Raw genomic sequence first — 21,522 nt, 5'->3', positions numbered from 1 at the left:
GGAAAGAATGTAATAGTGACGATTAAAATAATCTACAACTCTTTCTTTCCCTGTAAAATATGAACTATTGTGTCCATATTTCCAGGGAGGGGGGGGGGAGGGGAGGGACATTTGGATGTTTATTACACTAGTCCCCAAAGTTTTATGATAACGTTTTCTTATTTGTTTTCTCAATGAGCGTGGGGACTTTTACTGGATTTTGATTGGTTAGTTTAAATTAAGTTGAGTGTTCAAACTTTTCAATACTCGCGCTATTCAAAATAAAGATACCCACCATCCACCCCCTTTACCCCATCCACCTCCATCTTACTAGATGAACTGGCTGACCAATAAATAAGGTCCATATTAGCAACCCAAATTGACGACAAAATTTTCCCCTGTCAATATATCCACGTATATGATAAATCCATTGCTGAAACACCGTTTATTAATGTTAAGGTCAATTTATGTCCTTTAGCACCTTAATAAGTGTCATTAGCGTCAGAACTATGGTAATAGTTATAATTTTAGCAAAACTACTCTATAACTCATTTTGTTCGTTTGATTTTCTTGCATTATATTGAACTAGCGGCTACGCCTCTAGAGGCCTCTAGGGGCACTTGAGGAGGGAGTAGTCGAATTTGATTTTAGACTTTTAAAAAAAAGTAAAAAATTTTTTTTTTTTGGGAGGGAAGGTATTTTTCATTTTTTTTTTTGGGGGGGGGGTTAGGGGTTTCCCACCCCCCAAGAAAATAGTTATAAACCTTCCCGGGACATATTAGAAGTTACCCTGTTAAGGAGAACCCGATCAGTTCAGCGGTTAGCGAGATCCTTTGGTACAAACAAACACACAAACAGACATCCTGTTACTTTAGTATAAGGATATATTATGTTTATTTTTTTTGTAAAGATTGATATGACCTATACACGTCCATTATATACATTGTTTTGTCAGTAATGCTTTGAGAGTCATTTCATTTTGTTACAGGGAAATCTTGATCTTCTCAACTTCTAAAACAATTTAAAGCTGATTTTTTTTGTGTAGATTATCTTTTCTGATCTCCTTTTTTTAATTTTTTTTTAAAACGTGTTAAGAAAAATAATAATATTAGACAAGAAGTTATTTTCAGCAGAAATACTTTTCCTTTTATTTATAGAAATGTAATTATAATTAGCAAGAGGATGTCTTAATCAAGTTTTCACTGTTTATACATAACAGACAAAAATTAATGTGGAAAATACGTGGATACTATGACAGGGGAAAAATTTTCGCCAATTTAGGTTGCTGACATTAACATCCTTTATTGGTCAGTTCATTCAAAGGGAGCGGATCATGTAGCAGAACAAAGTGTCTCAAAAATCAGCCATGTACCGTCATAAAAATGAGGGAGAGGAGAATTGGGAAAGAAAACCACTAAAATAGATATGGATAATCCCTAATTTTTATGACGTCACATAACTAATTTTTGAGACACTTTGTCCCGCTACGGGGATCGTTATTATAGCCAGCTACAAGTTTTACTTTATTATAGTATATGATAATATCCAAGTAATGATAAATTTATTTAAACAAATATTAAGTTTTTTTTCTGAAAATTTACAAAATGTAAAGATTCATATGAACTTTTTTCAGTAAGTCTTGAATATACTTGTTTGCAAGAAACGTATTTTTTTTAGTCTACCCTAACTATTATTGTCAAGCATCTGATATAGCAGGTTTTTTAACGTCTTCAGTTATGACATAGATTGAAGAGCAGGAAAGTGTCGTGTGTGACGTCATAGAAATACGTCTAATTCTATCTCTTTTTTTAGGTGTTTCCTTTCTCATCCTCTCATCCATACTTTTTAGACGTATTTTTTATGACGTCACACATAACACTTTCTATCGTTTTCCACAGATATCCAAAATTTTAATGTAACACCTCCTCTGCAAACTAGTAGACTCAATAAATATTTTGCTAGAATTGTGGTTTCACAAATTGGGTGTTTTGTACAAACGCCAAAATTATTACAAATGCTCATTCTCTCCAGGAACCTAAAGGGATAAGACAATCGCCGATAAAATGATGATATATCCCCAATGATGATATATAAAATTACCCCTTTGTAGATTACAATTAATGGTTGAAAAGTTTGGAAACGCAACTGAATGATACAACCAATCAGATGTACTAAAAGTCCCCAAAGTTGTTAAGGAAACGATTACGAATAACGTTATTCTAAAACTTTGGGTACTAGTAAGTCAGGAAGGGAGAGGACATTGGGATGTTTATTACACTAGTCCCAAAAGTCTTACAATAACGTTTTCTTATTCCTTGGCCTAACAAACTTGGACTATCATTGAATTTTGTTTAATAGGTTCATTTTATTGAGTCTCCTAACGTTTCAACCACTAATTGTAAATTAAAGAAGGTGTAATTTTGTGTATCATCATTGTGGATTACATACATTTTTCGAATGTTAAGGGATAAGAAAATGGACGATAATTTGATGTATCCATTGATGATAAACTAAAATACCCTTTCTATAAATTAAACTTATTGTTTGAAAAGTTTGGAGACTAGTTTAAAACCAAATTCATTAAAAGTTCCCAAAATTTTTGAGCCATCGAATATGAAAATGTGGTTATAAAACTTTGGGTACCTGCATAATTTACAGTACTATATCCCCTTCCTCCCTGGTAGTTAGTGGGTTTATTGTTGCAAAAAAATATAGCAAATACTGAAAATCATTTCAATTTGCGTAGCAACTCTATAAAAATGGCACATCCTTACGTCCATATGTCTGTCGCAAGACTACGATAACTGTCTTTGTTTGAGTCTAATATTAGTGCCTTATATCTATAATACAAATTAGCTTGTTGTTTCTGTCTGTCCGTCCCTTAAGATTTTGGTAACCACTGAACCGATCTTATTCTACTCTTCCAATTATATATTTATTCGTCCTTTGGTGGTTTTAAGCTATTTTCTTGGGGGGTGGGACACCCCCAACCCCCCCAAAAAACAAAAAAAAATCCATCAATTTTCTTAAATTTTTTTTTGATGATGCAGATGATACCAACTATTTGGGATGATGCAGATGATATCAACTTTTTGGTGCTGCACCATTATGTTGCACATGTACTGCAAATTTTTGTAATTACCTCCTGGGTCAAAGCCCCTAGAGGCTAGGGACGAAACCGCTAGTATGCTACAATTAGCTACAATTTAAATTTTTTTTGATGATGCAGATGATACCAACTATTTGGTGCTGCACCATGAGCTTCTTATAGACCCAGTAAAGTTTTATTTTTTAGGGGGGCTCAACTACTGCCCCGCCTAGAGATATTGCCCCTAGAAAGCATACCAACCCTTTTTTAAAACGGTCCTAGAGGCCCCTAATCGACGTGTTCGCTAATTAGAATTTATTGTACAATACCCTAACCGAATAATTAGGGTTATACTCGTAATAATTCTCACAGTATGACCCATTCTAATTATTCGGCTATTTATGAGTCTTGCTAATTATTTTATAAATGGAAGCTAAAAATGCTAAAATAACAGCATTTTTATAGACATTTGTAAAAAGGCATGATGAATATTAGTATTACTAGAGGATTTTTGGGAAATTTGTCTTGCTAATCTAATCGGTACTATTTTTGAAAATATTTTTGCTTAAAACTTTTTAAAGACCAGTAAATTGATATACATTCATCTCCAATGATGATAAACAATATTACCCCTTCTGTAGATTAAGATATTTGGTGGAAAAGGTTGAACCAACAAATCAAAATTGATAAGGTGCTAAAATTTTTGAGCCAATGAATAAAATAAAGTGGTAATAAAACTTTGTGTGCCATTGTAATTTACAGTCCAATGTCCTCTCCCTCCCCGGTTAATCCACTTTTTGAAGCTATCATCATAATTATAACATAAATATTCTTTGTTAGAAGTTATAATTATCAGAAATAGAGTTATTACCGTTTAGAAATAGAATAAGATCGATACGTACACTAGTAGCGATGCTGTTATTGTACAATACAGTCTGTACGTCTGGAACGGATAGCTTTTTGCGTTAATTGAGGCATGTTAGGATTGTCCTATCGATTTTAAACTTTGCATGGTAATTCCTGTAGTAGTTAGGTAGGATTTAGAAAGCGTAGCAACTCTATATTCGTTAGCAGAATAACCGTATGTCTATTTTAAACATGTTGATTTTTTTACTTTTTTAACAACAAATTTTTATGTGATACATTTATCTGATACAGTATCCTGTATTTATGAAGTTTTTAACAGATTTACTAACAATTTTGTTTCGATTTTTTATAAATTTCAATTATGATTATTCAATTCCTTGTTAGGGTTTTTTTTTGGAGGGGGGAAGGGGGGGTTAAAAATTCTTCTTTAGATCTAACCCTATTTTCAAGCAATATTCATTGCTTTTAGTTATGACTTGGATATATTTAATATTCATAGAAAACACTTTTTGTTCACTTATTTTTGCACCTCTGAATGTTGTCATACTTGTTTTTGCTATATGATCAGAGAGAGAGAAAGGAAAATGGGCTGCTACATTACACTAGTCCCCAAAGTTTTGTAATGACGTTCTCTTATTCATTTGCTTAACAGCTTTGGGGACTTTCGTGAATTTTGATTGGTTGATCCATTAAGTTGAGTGTTCAAAAGTTTCAACCACTATAATTAATCTACTGTGATTTTCTGTATCATCACTGGGGATATACATCACTTTATCCGCCATTGTCTTATCCCTTTAGATCCCTGTATATGGTGGTCATTTTCTACAAATGGATTAAGTCAAAGGTAACCTTCCCCCTTAAAACATACAATTCTAAAAGAGAAAGAAAAAGAAAAAAAAGAGATAAATTGAAAGTAGTTAAAAGAAAAAAGGAAAGAAAAGAAAAGAAAAAAAGAAAGAGAAAGATATATTTAGTAATACAGTTTAATATTTAAGTATCATTCCATTTGTGATAAGTGGAAAAATTTTCAAAATAAAGATAAAACAAGAGATAAAAAATGAGGACGGAATGAAAATGTCAAAAAGAGAGAAATTGATAGAAAGTAAAAGAAAAAGAAAGAAAAAGAAAAGAAGAAAGAAAAAAGAAAGAGAAAGAAATAGCAATACTGAGTAATGTATGATTTTTTTTGATAACAACATGTTTTTGGAAAAAAAAAGTTAAAGCACACTTTGACCATTTGGTGATTTTTTTTTTTGGGGGGGGGGGGGTGACACACACCCTACCACAACTTACTACCAAAGCGTAACATAGTTGGTTTTTTTGTGGGGGGGGGGGTATTATTAATATTGTTTAAATGAAACATTAGTAAAAAACAAGGGCACTAAGAAATTAGTTATCGAGATACGCCCTTGGTGGGGTCTTAAACATTATTTTATCATCTTTTTGCATCTAAAGAAAGAGAGTTTTGCCCTTAACTTTTGTTTATAAAAAGGCCTCTAGTGGCAATTTAAAGAGTTAGGCGACGTTCCACCACCTGTAGAAAAAAGGACTTTATAATTTGGTATGATGGAGGTACCATTCTCCAAAATAAATGTATATTAGTAGGTGCTTTGCACTTAGTATTGAGGGGACAGAAAAATAGGTCAGGAAAAAGCCTAAAGCCATCCCTCATAGACGTCCAAGGGGGGGGGGGGGTAAAGTGGGGATTACCCCCTCATTTAAAATTTACCCCTAACTGGGGATTTTTTATTTTAGGGGGGGATATTTACCTCCCCTAAACATTTTTTTTTTTTTGGGGTGGAGGGGTAAATACCATTTTACCCCCCAAAAACGACTTACCCCCCCTTAAAATTTTTTTTACCCCTCCCCCCCCCCCCCAAAGAGCTTAGACGCCCCTGCCATCCCTATATATTTTTAAAGCTTCCCTGAAACGTAAATTAATTCGTTCCACTAAGAGGCTTTTCTGTAAATGAAAACCATTCCGAGATCTTTAAGGACATAAAAACAGACAGATATACAGACATCATGTCTATTTTATGTACAAAAAAAACATTTAGTCTCGATAAAAAAAAACTTGCTGAAATAGTTAGGACCTTCCAAAAATGACATAAAATCAAAAGTTTAATAACATTGGTGTGCACAGCAAATAATAAGGAGAAGGGGGGGGGGGGGGGTAAAAAAAAGGAGCAGAAATGACTTCACAATTTTTAAGGGGGGTGTTACATCCCCCCTACCGCACACCAATGCATTGCAATGGTTGATTTTCTTATACAATTTTCTCATATTACAGTAAAACACTAAAGGAGGAAGAGGTTAAATAACTGTATGTCCCCATCCCAAAGACCTTGCGATGACTCTCAATTGGGTATTTGAAAATTAACCAATAGTTTCGGGAATATTAACACAGCCAGTAGTAGAAATCAATTTGCTAGCAGACGAAAAAATGTCCTTGCAAAAGGGGGGTAGGTAGTTATCTGTATATACAGCTATTCGATAGATATGTTTTACTCAAAATAGTTTTAAAAACTGACACTTTATAGCCTTTAAACTGATTTGAAAAAGTACCAGGCTGAATATTTAAAAAAAAACTCAGAAATCGGGGATAAGACAATGAAATATAAATCAATCTTCAACCGAATTTTTATTTGGAATTATAAAATACTGCTTTATCTTAAGTTTAAGTAGAAAAAGAAATAGTAATAAATTTGCTTTCTCGTATTCATTCAAATCCGGTGGATAGGAACGGTTCTCATCCATACGAAAAAACTGTGTCTAGCATCGTATTATATCCAGATTTCTACGAATATAGAAATGTACAATTATAAGATTAAAACCAGTTTTTTAGCCCCGAGGTGCCGAAGCTGTTTATATTACGATACGAGAAATAACTATTCCATTATGACTTCGAAACCGATTGATATCCGCAGGATTTGAACCGGTTCTCAGCCATATTGAAACTGTATAGCATCGTATTACAGACATTTTCAACCGAATATTAAAATGAAAATAATAGGATAAATACAAGTTTTGTTAGCCTAGGCATTCGGCCCCTCGGGGCTAAGAAACTGGTTTTGACCATATGATTTTTCAGTTTAATATCCGTGGACAGCTGTCTATAATACGATGCGATAAATAACTATTCCTCAATGTTTAAAACTTTAGTAATTGAGTATTTTTTATTAATCAAACATCATCAAACATCAAATATTTATTTCAGTCAACATATTAAAATACAGTGATAATTACAGATTAAGAATATATAGACAAATAGTAGAGTTTAAATAAAGTATTTCGTTGTTTATCTGAGCTTGATCTTTAAATCATTTCAATGGTGATCTAAACCACCCCGCGCGAAATTTCAGCCAATCACAGCGGCGCATTTAAAAAATTTTAAAAATGCGCCGCTGTGATTGGCTGAAATTTCGCGCAGGGTGGTTTAGATCACCATTGAAATGATTTAAAGATCAAGCTCTGTTAAAATTTCAAAATCTCGCTATCTGTTGAAACAAATGGACTGTTCTTTAAAGGAGGTTGCATATTGGTCATAGGTTTTTTAAGTTGTGGGGGAAATCCAGCTTAAAAAATCCTAAATTTATAACTTTAGGAGACGGCGGGAAAGGTCCATTAAAATGTATACTGGCCTGGCATTGGTAATTTAGTCTGTGTATTGCCCTATCATTGGTCATTTGCATTGTATGACGTCATTTTTTTTATAGGCACTATAAAGAGCTTCTTACTACCGAAATCTTTAGCTTCCGACAAATCTTCTTTTTGGTTTTTCCTAATACTTGTATCTATGGATGGTAAATGTTCAAAACAAAACGGAACGCCCTAATTTAAATTATGGCTAAAAAGTGTCTTTTAATCAGGGGTACAGGTACACGACAATGGCCGAAAAAATGATGTATCTCCCCAATGGTGATTCACAAAATTACCCTATCTGAAGATTACAATTTATGGTTGAAACGTTTTGATGCTCAACTTAATAAACCAACCAATCGAAATTTAATAATAGTCTTCAATGCTGTTAAGCCAACAAATAAGAAAATGTTATTAAAAAACTTTGGGGACTGGCGTAATAAACAGCCCATTGTCTACTCCCTCCCTCCTTCCATGGATACAGGGAAATGATAATGGATGAAAATTTAAACTTTCCCCATTTGTCCCCAGTAATTTAGACATTTACAGGTTACTGATAATAGCGTATGCGCCTTTAGTTTCTAGTAGCTCTCATAAAACGGCAATGGAATAAAAAATAGCCTAAAATTATTCCAATACTTGAATCTATCAAGGATGACAACATCTATAAAACCGAAGCTCTGAAACGGTAGGACAAACGAACATTAACAGTTATATAGTGTCTGAATAATCAGAATATGAATGTATAAAAGTCGAACTAAACAAAATTGTAAGAAAATCTGTCGAATAACTGCTTAAATACAGGATATTGTTTAAGGACATACTTAAATTTTTAGGACTTGATTATAGAGATGCTTCGCTTATAAAAATGTACGTTGTTGTCCTACGAATCAGTATTCCAAAAACTAGACCAATCGGATAATTAAAATTCCATCACATAAAAATTTGATGTTAAAAAAGTTAAAAAGCAACATGTTTAATTAAGGGACGTACGAACTTTCCGGTAACGGTTATAGAGTTGCTTCGCTTTCTAACTTGTATACCCTGCTCCTATTGGAATCATCATGCAAAGTTTGAAATCGATAGGACAATTCTAACATGCCTAAATTAAAGAAAAGAGCTATCTGTTACGAACGGACCTACCCTAATTATAGAAAAGCTTCGCTTTTGAAAGCCTGAAACCATCCCGGGACCTAATAAATCTGAAGCTTCACACTAAAAAACCTTACTACTTTATATAATAGGATATAGGGACTAATACATAAATAAAAACTACAAGAATCACGAGCAAAACTACCCCTCACCCCCTGCATATGAAAATTATTGGTTGAAAAGTTCTGACACTACTAGTTTGGAACTAACCAATCAATATGCAGTAAAAGTACAAAAACATTTTGAGCAATTACATTGTAAAAGTTATAAAACTTTAGGTACCAGTGTAATTTACAGTTTAAAGTTCCCTCCCTAAATTGTAATTAAAAATAAGAATGACTAAAAAGGTGTATACAATGAATAATTGAAATGTTATGTAGATTAATTTTTCTTATATTATCACATCCCTCAAATCCTAAATTTTCAAATACAATTATTTTTCATTACCTTTTAAAGTTGGTCTGTTAGGTTATAAAACTGGATATATTTAGAATGCTTAAATTTTGTGATAAGGAAATGTTTAGGTTGCTCATATAGTCCTCAGATATTGGTCATCTCAATACGTTACTACGTGGTCAGGGAAGGGGATGGGGTAAATTCCTAAGTAGGAATGTGGATGGGAGGAATCGATACATTATCCAGCTGGGAGAAACATTATATCAAGATTCATTGTATACAATAATCTCTCATTATATCTACTGTTATAAAAAATGAGATAGAACAATGAACGTTCTTCCCCCCCTATTTTATTCAAATTCTTCCAAAAGTAACCTGTACTTTTTGAAACAGCGTGTAGTGTCCAATAAAAAATGACTTCATACAATATAAATGACCAATGATAGGCCAGTATACATTGTAATCGACCAATGGTAAATTGTATACTGGCCTATGATTGGTCATTTGTATTGTATGACATCATTTTTATTGGACACCAGACGCTGTTTCGTTCTTTTTGTTAAACAAAAAAGGTTTTTGATTAATAATTCATTATTGACTTACATATTGATAGAATAACAACATTTTCCTAGTTAGGACTGGCATAGTAGCAGAAGTTATTACGAGCGTCTAAAATGAATTTAAATAATCTTTTTATTGTACCACCCATTGTCTTGAAGTCCTAATTGTCAGGGATTGATTGATTGATTGATTAGCCATAGTTTCTTAGGGTTTGGGCCTAAGTAGTCATGGAGTAGGCCGAGACACTTTTGTCTAGCCACAAGGGCTATCAAGCTCCACGTTCAAGCACATTATGACTTGACCCGCTGTCTCATGAGAGCTACTTATTATTACCTCACCCTTGCCGAATATGGCAGGTGTCCCAAATTAAGTCACTGTAATGAATGACGCTCTCCGCAGAGAAGCTTGGGATAAGGGTATTACTGATATTATGTACGTGACTATTGAGTATCCAAACTTACTCAATAATCCCCTTCTAACACAACCAGGGGAAGTTGCGTGATTATTATTGCGAATGAGAAATTCGAGTCAACACACGGAGAAATTAACTCAAACTCTCACCACCGTAGTTCAGTGTGTTACCACTGAGCCACGGCGCCCCCAACTGTCAGGGATGGAGAACATTGGTCAGTACATATACCAGTATTTCTAGCAGTGTCTACATTTTAATCTCTAAACAGGGTAATGTTGTTTATAATCATTGGAAATGTAAATCAATGAATATATTATTGTCTTATCCTTTTGAATTCCTGTATGAAACGAAGACATTTCAAGTATTAGGTATATTTTTCAACGTTTCTAGCATGACGCATTGTGGTATAGACTTACCGATTACGCTAATGCCGCGAGCTACTCAAAATCAGCCATGTGACGTCATAAAAATGATGGAGATGAGAGGAGAAGTGGGAAAGAAAACCCAGAGAAAAGTTATGGATAATCCCTCATTTTTATTACGTCACTTGGCTGATTTTTGGGCCACTTTGTCCCACTACTCGCGGGTAAAACTAACAACCATATTAAATTTTACTTCTGCAAAAAGCTTTTCATTCATATAACAACTTCCTTAACTTACAGCCGTTTCTGAGATATTATATTACAATGCTATGACATCACAATATCGACCCAATCTTAAAAGAAAACATACTGTTATTATATAAAATAAAATAGCCTTAGGAATTTTCTTTATTTCCAAACACTTACTCCTATAGTTTATGTGGGTTTTGTTACGATTTCCCCTATATCATTTTATTATGTCGTAATAATAGAATTGTAAACAACTTCCCGCGGATAAATAATGTACAAGTATAAGTTTTTTAGCCCTTGCCTTCGGCATCTCGGGGCTAAAAAAACTTGTTTTAATCTTATGATTGTACATTTTTATATTCGTAGAAAACTGGATATACTACGATGCTAGACATCGTTTTTTTTCCGTACGGCTGAGGACCGGTTCTAATCCACCAGATATTTTTCGGTTTCGAATGAAAAGAAAAAGTTTTATCATTTCCAGGGATCTAAAGAGATAAGACAATGGCCGATAAATAGCACTATGACCTTTGAAATCACATTGCGACAAAATGCTTCACATTTCGAAAGGGAGCAGTAAAACAGCCTAAAACCAATCAAAGACATAACTTTAACACTAATACTAAAATATCTTACAACCATCCATGGACTAATAATGTACAGCTTCCTTGAATAAGTGCAAGAGTTAAAGAGATCTTAACGGACAAACAAATAAAATCCTTACTACTTAACCCAACCTAATCCCTAACTAATGACTATTTTGCAAAATAGTTTAATATTTTTTATTTCGTAGCCCAACTTTACAAAAGTCAAATAGGTTTGAATATTAATCCGTGAAGCACGTCTATAGTTCGTCAGGGAAACAAGGATGGGAAACTGGATATTATTCTACACCCCTTTCTTTTCCTAATCTCTATATTTGTCGCATTCTCAAGGAATATTATCACTTTATTGGAGTTAAATATGAAACTGGCAGCATTTTGTAAAAAAAAATACGATATCAGTGGTTTTTTATGTGATATAATAATCCGATTTATTTGATTTTTGGAGTACAGAGTCCTTGGAAAACAAAGTATGCACTGTTATAAGCGAAGCATCTCTATAATTAAGTACTATTTATGTAAGTATGTCCTTAAAATAATATCCTTTATATAAGCAGTTTTTCAACAAATTTACTCACAATTTTGTTTCGACTGTTATACATTCATATTCTGATTATTAAATTCTGATAATCTACAAGTGTTAATGTTCGTTTGTACTCCCGTTTCAGAGCTTTTCTTTTATGGTTGTTATTATCCTTGTTTCAACTAAAAATATGGCATTGGATAAAAGTAGTTACGAGTAACATATTAATGACAAAATGTTATTTGTATACCTTATGCGTATGACTTTTAATTAATAATCAATTTAATATTCCTTGTCTTATCCCTTTTATCCCTGAGTTTAAACAACATTCTATGAAATCAGGGATAAAGTAATGTTAAAGTAACCAGAAATTAATAAAATTGCATCTACTTGTTGTATTTTGTCGTACCTTTTTTAGGTCAAGGCACTTTCTACACTATTCGAACTACACGTGTTCTGCTACTAATTAAACAGAATTAGGTACAGTTTTAACTTTTTTACGTATTATAAACAGCTATCCGCAGAGATAATAATGTACAATTATAGGATTAAAATTAGTTTTGTTAGCCCAGAGATGCCAAAGGCATTATTAGTTTTAATATTATGATTGTACATTTTTATATTATAAGAAAACTGTACATAATACGATAGGATACATGATTTTTTGGGTCATGTGAAGAAAACGAAGTTGTGGTTTTCGTCATATTTTCACAGTATCTTTTCTCCTATTTCTTGCGGGGGGCTCGAACCCTGCCGGGCCAATTTCCTAACCCAGTGGAGCAATCCTCTAACCTTACTTAACCTAACCTAACCTAAAATAACCTAAAGCTACTGTGCAAATACGACGAAACCCACAACTTCTTTCTTTCACATGACCTGATTTTCAGTATAGCTGAGAACCGGTTCTAATCCATCGGAAATTAATCGGTTTGGAAGCCATACTGTAGATTCCTATCTCCCTGAAGTATAGTGTAACATTCATATTCATGTCAATTCAAGTACATGAAAAAAAGATTTCCATACAAACTTTTCACCATTTTGTTCATACGTTTTTGTATAACGGAGTAAGTTTTTTTTGTCTAAAGCGAAGGATCTCGCTAACCGATGAACCGATATGGTCCTCCTTTAATGGTCTCGGGAATGGGATGGTTTTCGGCTATTCTATTTTTATAAAAAGTCTGGGTATGGTTTTAGGCTGTTTTTTTTGCCCTTCCATATTCCTTCGAATATAAAGCTATTGGTTCAAAAGTAGTAAGGTTTTTATGTCAGATGCTAAAGATCTCAGAAATTGTTGGTCCAAATGGGTCTTATTTTTAAGCAGAGCTTTATAAATGTCCTGAAGTGGTTTTAGGCTATTTTCATAACCTCCCACGCTCTCCCCTTGAAGCTAGGGGCCAACCAACAAGTGTAATATAAAGTAGTAAGTTTTTTTTTGTCTGTAGCTTATGATTTTGATAATTACTAAACCGATTGGGTTCTTGATTTTAGAAAACTTTACTTAACTACTGGGGAATATTGATGAGCATTATATACTAAGCTAAACATCTTTTTATATTTATCAACTTTAAAAGCTTTAATGTTCGTTTGTCTCTCTGATTTGTTGAGCCTTTTAAAGATGTTGTTAAGGACCAGAAGGGATAAGACAATATGCGTAAATTGATGAAAATCCCCAATGATTATACACAAAATTACCCCTTTTGCAGAGTAAAATTACTGGTTGAAACTTTTAAACACTAAACTTAATGAACCCACCAATCAAAAGCTCCTAAAGTTGCAAGGCCAACGAATAAGAATTCGTTATTATAAAACTTAGGGGACTAGTGTAATAAACAGCTTATTGTCCCCTCTCTATTTTGTTGTACCTATCCTAAGAATCTGAGTGTGTTGATATGAAAAGATCATGCATGTTATTTTTAACAAGTACGCCTTACCAGGAATCTTAATGGACAATGGACGAAAGAAAATTATTATACTCCGAATTATGATAAACAAAATTACCCCTTGAATAGATTAATTTTAATTGGTAGATAAGTTTGAACACTTAGTTTGAACAACTAATTCAAAATTTAAAAAGCTTTTTAGCCAGAGATAGGTTTTTGAATCAAGAATGCCGCATTTCTTCGACATTTTTTAGACCGATTGTCTTCGTTCAATCAATCATTATTATGAAATTGTCTCGTAGGATTTAAACAGAGAATACAACTTAGGAATTCAAAATTTTAAAATTATTATTTCAGCCATTTGTATAATGTCAAATAAAGCTCTAATCAGACGCATTAATTAATATACAGCAAAAATGGATTTAAGATAATATTAGTAGTTGCATACTCTGCGGCATTCCTGATTTAAAAACCCATCTCAGAGATACATACATACATATCAGACATATCAGACAATGGATGATAAAATGTTATACATTCCCAATGATGATAAACTAAATTACCCCTTCTGTAGATCGATGAAATGTATTGGTAGATAAGTAAACACATCCAAACTTTAAAGCCTTTTAGCCAGGAAACTTAAGGGATAAGACAATTAACAAAATTTGATGTACATCCCCAATGATGATAAACAAAATTACTGCTGAAAATCAAAATCATTCATGAAAAATATTTTATATTAATCTCCAAATATTTATCCAACGATGTGAGGAAGGTAATTTTAAACATTGGTAACCCATTTGATATACCTTCCAATATCCCCTCCCTTCCTGATCAAGCCTAACATAACAAGGATGAAAGCTGCCATAAAAGCACAGCTAAACAAATAAGACAAACGAACATTAACAATTATAAAGCAAGAACCAGAATATTGTCTGTAAGTCTAAACTAAAAAATGTCTTTATTTTAATGATTGTATAATTGCTACGCTTTCCAGATTATATTACAGTCATTACAGGAATCATTAGACAAGGTCTAAAGTCAATAGGCCCATTTTAACATGTTTAAACCCACATAATAAGCTATCCGTTACAGGCGGACGAACGACTTCTGACACAATCTAAATGTAGAAAAGCTTTGTTTTTGATAATATAATCTATAGCAAAGCTTCTGTGTATATACATTATATCAGTCTGTATGTCCATAAATTTTCTGAATAATAAAGGGGGAGGTAGGTTGTGCTAAAATTCCGTAAAGGTGTGAGTTTTAAGGCTTAAAACAATAGTAGAACGATAATATTCTTTAAATATGTGTATTTCTTATTGAAAAGAACTACAGACAATTTTTTTTTAGGTTAAAATAAATTTTATCGTTCTACTACTGTTTTTAAGCCATAAAACTCACACCTTTACGGTTAAGCCTTTATAGAAAAACATAGATTACAACATCCATAAATCAGATGGTAAGACAAACGAACATTAACACTTGTAGAGTGTCAGTACTTAATAAGCAGAACATGAATTTGGCCAATTTGTTGTAATATTACGTAAATACATTTTTAGGAATTAGTAATAGAGATACTTTTTTGATGAAACTGTACGCTGTTGTCCTAGTAATCATCATTATAATAATCAGATGAATAGGATAATAAAAAAATCTTTGCTATTGAAAGAAATTTTTTTTTTCTAATAAAAATTTATTTATTTTTTTTTTATAGATAATACATAATATATTTAAATTGGAGTATATAACATTGAAAAATAATATAATAGTAAGGAATAATTCATCTGCAAAAAATTGTATTAAAATATTTCACTACATAAAACGTTATTTGTTTAAAAACAGCTGTTATTAAGACCATCGAAAAAATAAAGGCATTAAACTGGGACGTCAAAACTTTGTATTTTGATGGATGTAAAATGTTGGGTTTTAAAGGGTTTTACCTCCCATGTTTTAAAAAGAGCTGATTTATAAAGTTTAAAAGGTTATTTTCCCTGGAGGCCTAAAGGCGGCTAATTTTTATTGAGTTTTAGAAAAATATATAAATATGAAATATGAAATAATGGTATCTACAAAATAATTAAAACATATTATATATAGATATATCATATATAGGTAAAATAAATGGCAAATCAACAAATTGTGAAATTATCATAAGTAGCGTAGCTAAAAAAATTGAATAACATGTCAAATTTAGGATTGTAGTAATTAAAAGGATTTAAAAAAAGATTAAACTTGTTATAGAGCAGCTTTGCTATGATATATGACATAAAAATTAGTGGCTATGCCTCTAGAGGCCTCACAATAACTTTCTTTATAAATTAAAGAAATATTTGTAACATATTCTTGAAAAAATAACACATAATTAATGAAATATTAATAAAAAAAAACATAATATAACATCAAATATTAAGATGAACTGGTAAAAATACTCACTGTATAAGTGTAGTTTAAATGACATTTGGTAAATATGTATGTGTGTCCTTTTTCACTATTTTTTATTTTAATTAAATTTGGTATTCACAAAAAATCTTCGAAAATTTTGGAGAAAAATCTTCATGTTTTGAAATTTTTTGTCCACGGTTTTATTTACTGAAGATTTCCAACTATGGTGTTTTGCGTCTGGGGGCCCCTGAAATATATAAGTTTGATTAAGTTATTTTCTCGTCTGCTATTATAGATAGATGTCATTTTTTTGGGGAAATTGAATGAGTATCCACTCTGTAAAAACTCACATTGTCAAATATTATCAATTTTTGTTTATTGGATGTTGTTATCCTATTAAAGCAGAACCCAGGGATTTTAATGGACAAGACAATGAACGATAACTTTATGTACATCCACATTGATGATAAACAAAGTTACCCGATCTGTAGATTTGAATTATTGCTTGTTTGAAACAAACTAATCAAAAATAATTAAAGTACCCAAAGTGTTTGAATCAAAAAATAAAAAGCTTGATTATAAAACTTTGGGTACCAGTATAATTTACAATCCAATGTTCCCCATCTCCCTGACAAATTATTTTTTTTTAACGAGAAAAAAGTGTAAAACTTCTTACATATAGGTAGATGTTGTGTTTCGTACAGTGTATCTAAAACGATACAATAGTAAAGAAAAACACTTAAAATTGGGAAAGAAATGTGCTTTAGAGGCCTTTAACATATTGTAAATAGTTTTCTCGTATTCATTCGAATCCGGTGGATAAGAACCGGTTCTCATCCATACGAAAAAACTATGTCTAGCATCGTATTATATCCAGCTTTCTACGAATATAAGAATGTACATTACAATCATAAGATTAAAACCAGTTTTTTTAGCCCGTGCATTCGGCACCTCGGTACTAAAAAATTGGTTTTAATCTTATAATTGTACATTCTATATCCGCGGAAAGCTGTTTATTATACGATGCGAAATATAACTATTAAATTACGACAAATATTATGAAAAAAAACAATAAATATAACATGTTTAATGATTTTGAGTATGTAAAAACTTTCAAAAATAAGTTTGAGCAAGACTGACAGACAGACGGACAAAACAAAGTATATAATAGATGTGCATAGTAATTTTCAGTGATAATCTCATCTTTATATCTTTAATAGCAGACGAGAAAATCACATTTCCGCATTAGCGTTACGGAATGACGGACAAACAAGTTCATAATAGAGTAGCTTCGCTACTAAAAAATAGCTTAGTACCTGGAAAATGGCAACTTAACCAAATTAGAGAGCGTAGCTACTCTAGAATTAGCCCTCTCCAGGCCACCGCCGCCGCCTCTCCTAGTGTCCAGTGTCCTCTCCCCGACCTCAGACCGCCTGCTGTCTGCCAAGTCTGACCGCCTTGTGACGTCGAGTGACCTGTCCCCGCCCCTTCGCCGTTCTCTTGCCTTGTCCTAGAAAAATATTTAGTTAATTTTGGCATGAAGGTTTATAACTATTTTTTTGGGAGGGCAACACCTCCGTTTTGAGAGAAATCGCCCCTAGAAAAAAAATACCCTTGATGTCTTGATATTTTTTAACATTCTTATAAAAATATATGCCCTTTAAATGTTACTTAAACCATTGAACAGAAAAAATATGCAGTTCACTAAGGTCAAGTTTAAATACATTTCGTGCAACTACCCCTTTAAAATTATTTAAACCATTGATTAATTTGATTTACTAAAAGCGTATATAATTACCTGATTTACAAGAAGCCTAGCAACATGATGGCTGTCTGGAGAATTGCTCCCCTCACTCCCCGCCCCACTGTACACGCCGGAACTGCTGCTCACCGTGTCTAGGGGCACCTCAATACTGGCCATGTGGCTACCTGAAATAATTACTGAGTTACAGAGAGAGTGGGGGATGGAAAGGTGTGTAGAACAATTATCGCAATATGAAATAAGTTTATAAGCCAATGTATGCTAAAAACAATATCAGAGTTATGAACAAGATATTCAGAAAAGTAGTTGCGTAAAAAAATAATTTGGGAAACGCCTTTTTGACCTCCTCCATACATGGATGCCATGTGACTATCTGTCACTAAGGGGAGGGGGTAAGTTCTGACATATTTGCGTAAACCTGGTATAAAGGCTTTATCTTTGGACTGAGAGGATAGCTTATGGTATAGGTATATGGGCCAATGCAATTCCATACATATGATTAGGTACAAATATTTAATATGGCGACAATATGACGTTAGATTGTTATTGCTGGCGGCACATTAGCAATATTTCATTGACAACAAGTTGATGCAATAACTACACAAAAATACCTCTTTGATAGACCAGGTTCTGTAGGCCCAGGGTGTCCAGCTTGTGCAGGGTGTCCTGGATTTCTGTGTTCAGCGTCCGAGACAGGGAGTCACGCACCTGGCGCAAGCTTCGCTGCAGATCATTCACCTAAATGCAAAAAAAGATTAGATTTCGTGAAAACTTAGTCTTTTTAAATGAAGAATTGCCTAACTCACTTATAACACTTTAATGTCAGGTTTAGCAACCATGGATAACTAAAGGGTGCCAATCTCTTCTTTTCCTTCCAAATACCTTGGGTATTGGGTAAAGTAATACGCAACAGACAACCAGACATTTGATGGTAATGAGTATGGCCTGTTTTGGGCTAAGGCAATCAACATACTCTATATATTAATGTTGCGCATCTGACATTGCAGCAGAAGAAATGTTATTTGTGACTGTAAAACACCTACCTGTTCTTCTAGATAGAATATTCTGTGGTTCAGTCTTGTGTTCTCCCTCTCCAGGTTTTCTTTTTCTTTGGACACCATCCCCAACACTGTTGACACATCCCTACCCTCCTTTAGCTTCTCCTCCAATCTAAAATTAACACGGATATTAGTCCCCAAAGTCTCGTGTTCTCCCTCTCTTTTTCTTTGGACAAAATCCCCAACACTGTTGACACATCCCTCCCCTCTTTCAACTTCTCCTCCAATCTAAAATAAACATTGATACCCAAAGTCTTAAATTACCTTTTTTCATATTTACTTAACAACCTTGGGGACTTAATTTATTGGAATTTGATTGGTTAGGTCATTTAGTTGAGTGTTCAACCGTTTCAAGCACTATTTGTAATCTACAGAAGGGGTAATTTTGTGTATCATCATTTGGGATGTACATCAATTTATCAACCATTGTCTTATCTTAGATTCCTGGATAATAGAGGGGTAAGACAATGGATGATAGTTTGAAATACATCCCCAATGATAATAAATAAACTATATTGAAGCTTCTCCTTCAATCAAAATTAGTAAGGGAGGGAATGAACATTAGGCTTTTTAAAATAGTAACCAAGGTCTTCTCAGGCTACTCTGATCAAAACAAGCTACCCCACTCTTTATCTACAGTTATCTATAAGTCCAAATAATTCTCTAATGAACCAAATAAGAGCCTTAACCCCTTAGCCTATTTTGTGTCTTTTTCATTATCCCATTTTCTTATTTTGACAACTTTCAACTTTTTTCAAAATCTGAGGTTAATTCTTAAAAAAAACCTTTTGCCAAATTAATCCTTAATCCAAGCTAAATCTACTAAATTGACAGACAGACAGACATACAAAGTTTCTAAAGGGTTCAGAATAAGATATATAGATATTGTTGTCATTGTGTTGTTATAGATATTTTCATGGAAGGAGGGGACATTGGACTGTAAATTACACTGGTACCCAAAGTTTTATATTCGCGTTATCTTATCAAAGCTTTTGGTACTTTGATTTGTTAGTGTTCAAACATTTCAAACAACGATTTTAATCTAGAGAAGGTTTAATTTTCTTTATCATCATTGGGGATGTACATGAATTTATCATTCCTTAAAATCCCTGGTTGTTTCGGTGTATATGGGGAGTAGAACTATGTTGGGGGGTTGGGGTCCCCCTGGGGTTGGAGAGGGTTGACCTTGTTGCCTATGAATATATATTTTGTGTTTTGTGCTAAATATTAGAATGGGGGATATTTGGGGGTGGGGTGCATAGGATGTTTCTTCAAAACAAAATAAGTTTTTAATGATAGGGATAGCAATATTTTATTCAACAGAATTAAACAATTAGGTCTTGTTTAGGTACACTTAGACCAGATAACCGTTGGGCCAATATCCTAGAGCGACAAACCATTTGATTGTAAGACCTTTGAAAGAAAGTTCTAACTGTTCATGGTAATGAACTTGGCCATTATATTGGCCAAGGCATTCTCCTTTTCTTACAATCTGCTTTAGCTTTGACGTTGACATTTTTTTAATGATTAATTTTTGAATTTTTGCTTTTTTGTGTAAACAATTTGAGGCTTATATTCGTGTATTTTTAAGGCTACATAATGACAATATCATAGTTAAACTTGAACCTATAACCCACGGAGTGGAGCTACTCTATATAACCTATAACCCGGAGAGTTTGGCTACTCTATAATATCATAGGAAGGATGACATTAATTTGTATGTCTAAACAAAATTGTATGTTAATTTGTAGCAAAAGTGATGTAATACTTTCATTTTTAGGATTTGATTTGTCAAACTTATAATATTGTAGTTTTTTTTTCTAGGAATCATGTTTTCGATGAACGTGAGGACTGTCTAGTAACGATTATATAGTTGCTACGCTTCCTAAATCATACCTAAACCTATTATAGGAATCATAATGCACCATCCTTGTTTATTGTACGACACTGCGGTTTTTATATTCCCAAACAAACCTAACCCTCAAAAACTTGACATTGACTTTTGGAGAAATAATTTTAGCAGTGAATCTACTTTACAAATTGTCTGTATGTTTTAGGCTGATAGTCTCCTCCCTCTTTCATTTGCAAATTCCTTGCTTTTTCATTGAAAATCTCTATCGAAGCGATACGTTTTATAGACAACTTTCCGCGGATATTAAAATGAAAAATTGGTATAATTTATTTTATTTTAATATTTGTAAAAAATAGTCTGTAATATGAAACTTTACATGACTTTTTAGTATAACTGAGAGAGAACTAGTTCAAATCCAGTGGATATTAATCTGTTATGAAGCCATACTGGAATAAATATTATTTCATGCTTATCTTTGCCATATTGAACTGCAAATTAATTTTAAATTTCATCATCCATGCTAAATCTGTCTTTAAACATACTTTTTTCTATGGTTAACAGTTACTCTACTGATTGTCAAAACTGTGCAATCATTTCCGCAAAAATATAAAAGAGAGTGGGTATATTAAGCTGTTTATTACACTAGTCCCCAAAGTTTTTAAAGACTTTTGACTTTTATTAAATTTTGATTGCTTAGTTCATTAAGTTGAGTAAGGGTAAATTTGCAGGGATCTTAAGGGATAAGACAATGGCCG

The 21,522-nt window shown here is 33.0% G+C and overlaps 3 protein-coding genes across 6 annotated transcripts in view; all 3 read right to left on the bottom strand.

Moving 5' to 3' along the window:
• LOC145305908 (voltage-dependent anion-selective channel-like) overlaps positions 1-21,522 on the bottom strand; it is a 326,720-nt gene that overhangs the window by 126,405 nt on the left and 178,793 nt on the right. The gene's annotated exons all lie outside the window — the stretch shown is intronic.
• RpL15 (ribosomal protein L15) overlaps positions 1-21,522 on the bottom strand; it is a 227,898-nt gene that overhangs the window by 129,689 nt on the left and 76,687 nt on the right. The gene's annotated exons all lie outside the window — the stretch shown is intronic.
• sprt (PDZ domain-containing protein sprite) overlaps positions 15,386-21,522 on the bottom strand; it is a 175,151-nt gene continuing 169,014 nt past the window's right edge. The window contains exons 14-19 of one of the 2 annotated variants that reach the window (XM_080147771.1): positions 18,901-19,027; positions 18,469-18,595; positions 17,894-18,024; positions 17,412-17,605; positions 16,772-16,804; positions 15,386-16,342 (exon numbers count right to left, since the gene is read on the bottom strand). In XM_080147771.1, coding sequence (XP_080003897.1) covers positions 16,300-16,342; positions 16,772-16,804; positions 17,412-17,605; positions 17,894-18,024; positions 18,469-18,595; positions 18,901-19,027 — 655 coding nt within the window. In that variant the 3' untranslated portion in view covers positions 15,386-16,299. The remainder of the gene's footprint in view (positions 16,343-16,771; positions 16,805-17,411; positions 17,606-17,893; positions 18,025-18,468; positions 18,596-18,900; positions 19,028-21,522) is intronic. The other variant, XM_080147772.1, reaches the window with a different exon arrangement.

The sequence above is a fragment of the Acartia tonsa genome, chromosome 14 (assembly GCF_053477335.1).
Source record: "Acartia tonsa isolate MP-2025a chromosome 14, ASM5347733v1, whole genome shotgun sequence".
NCBI lineage: Eukaryota > Metazoa > Arthropoda > Copepoda > Calanoida > Acartiidae > Acartia > Acartia tonsa.
Note: the sequence above shows the minus strand (reverse complement) of the source record. Positions and strands in the feature narration are given on the sequence as shown.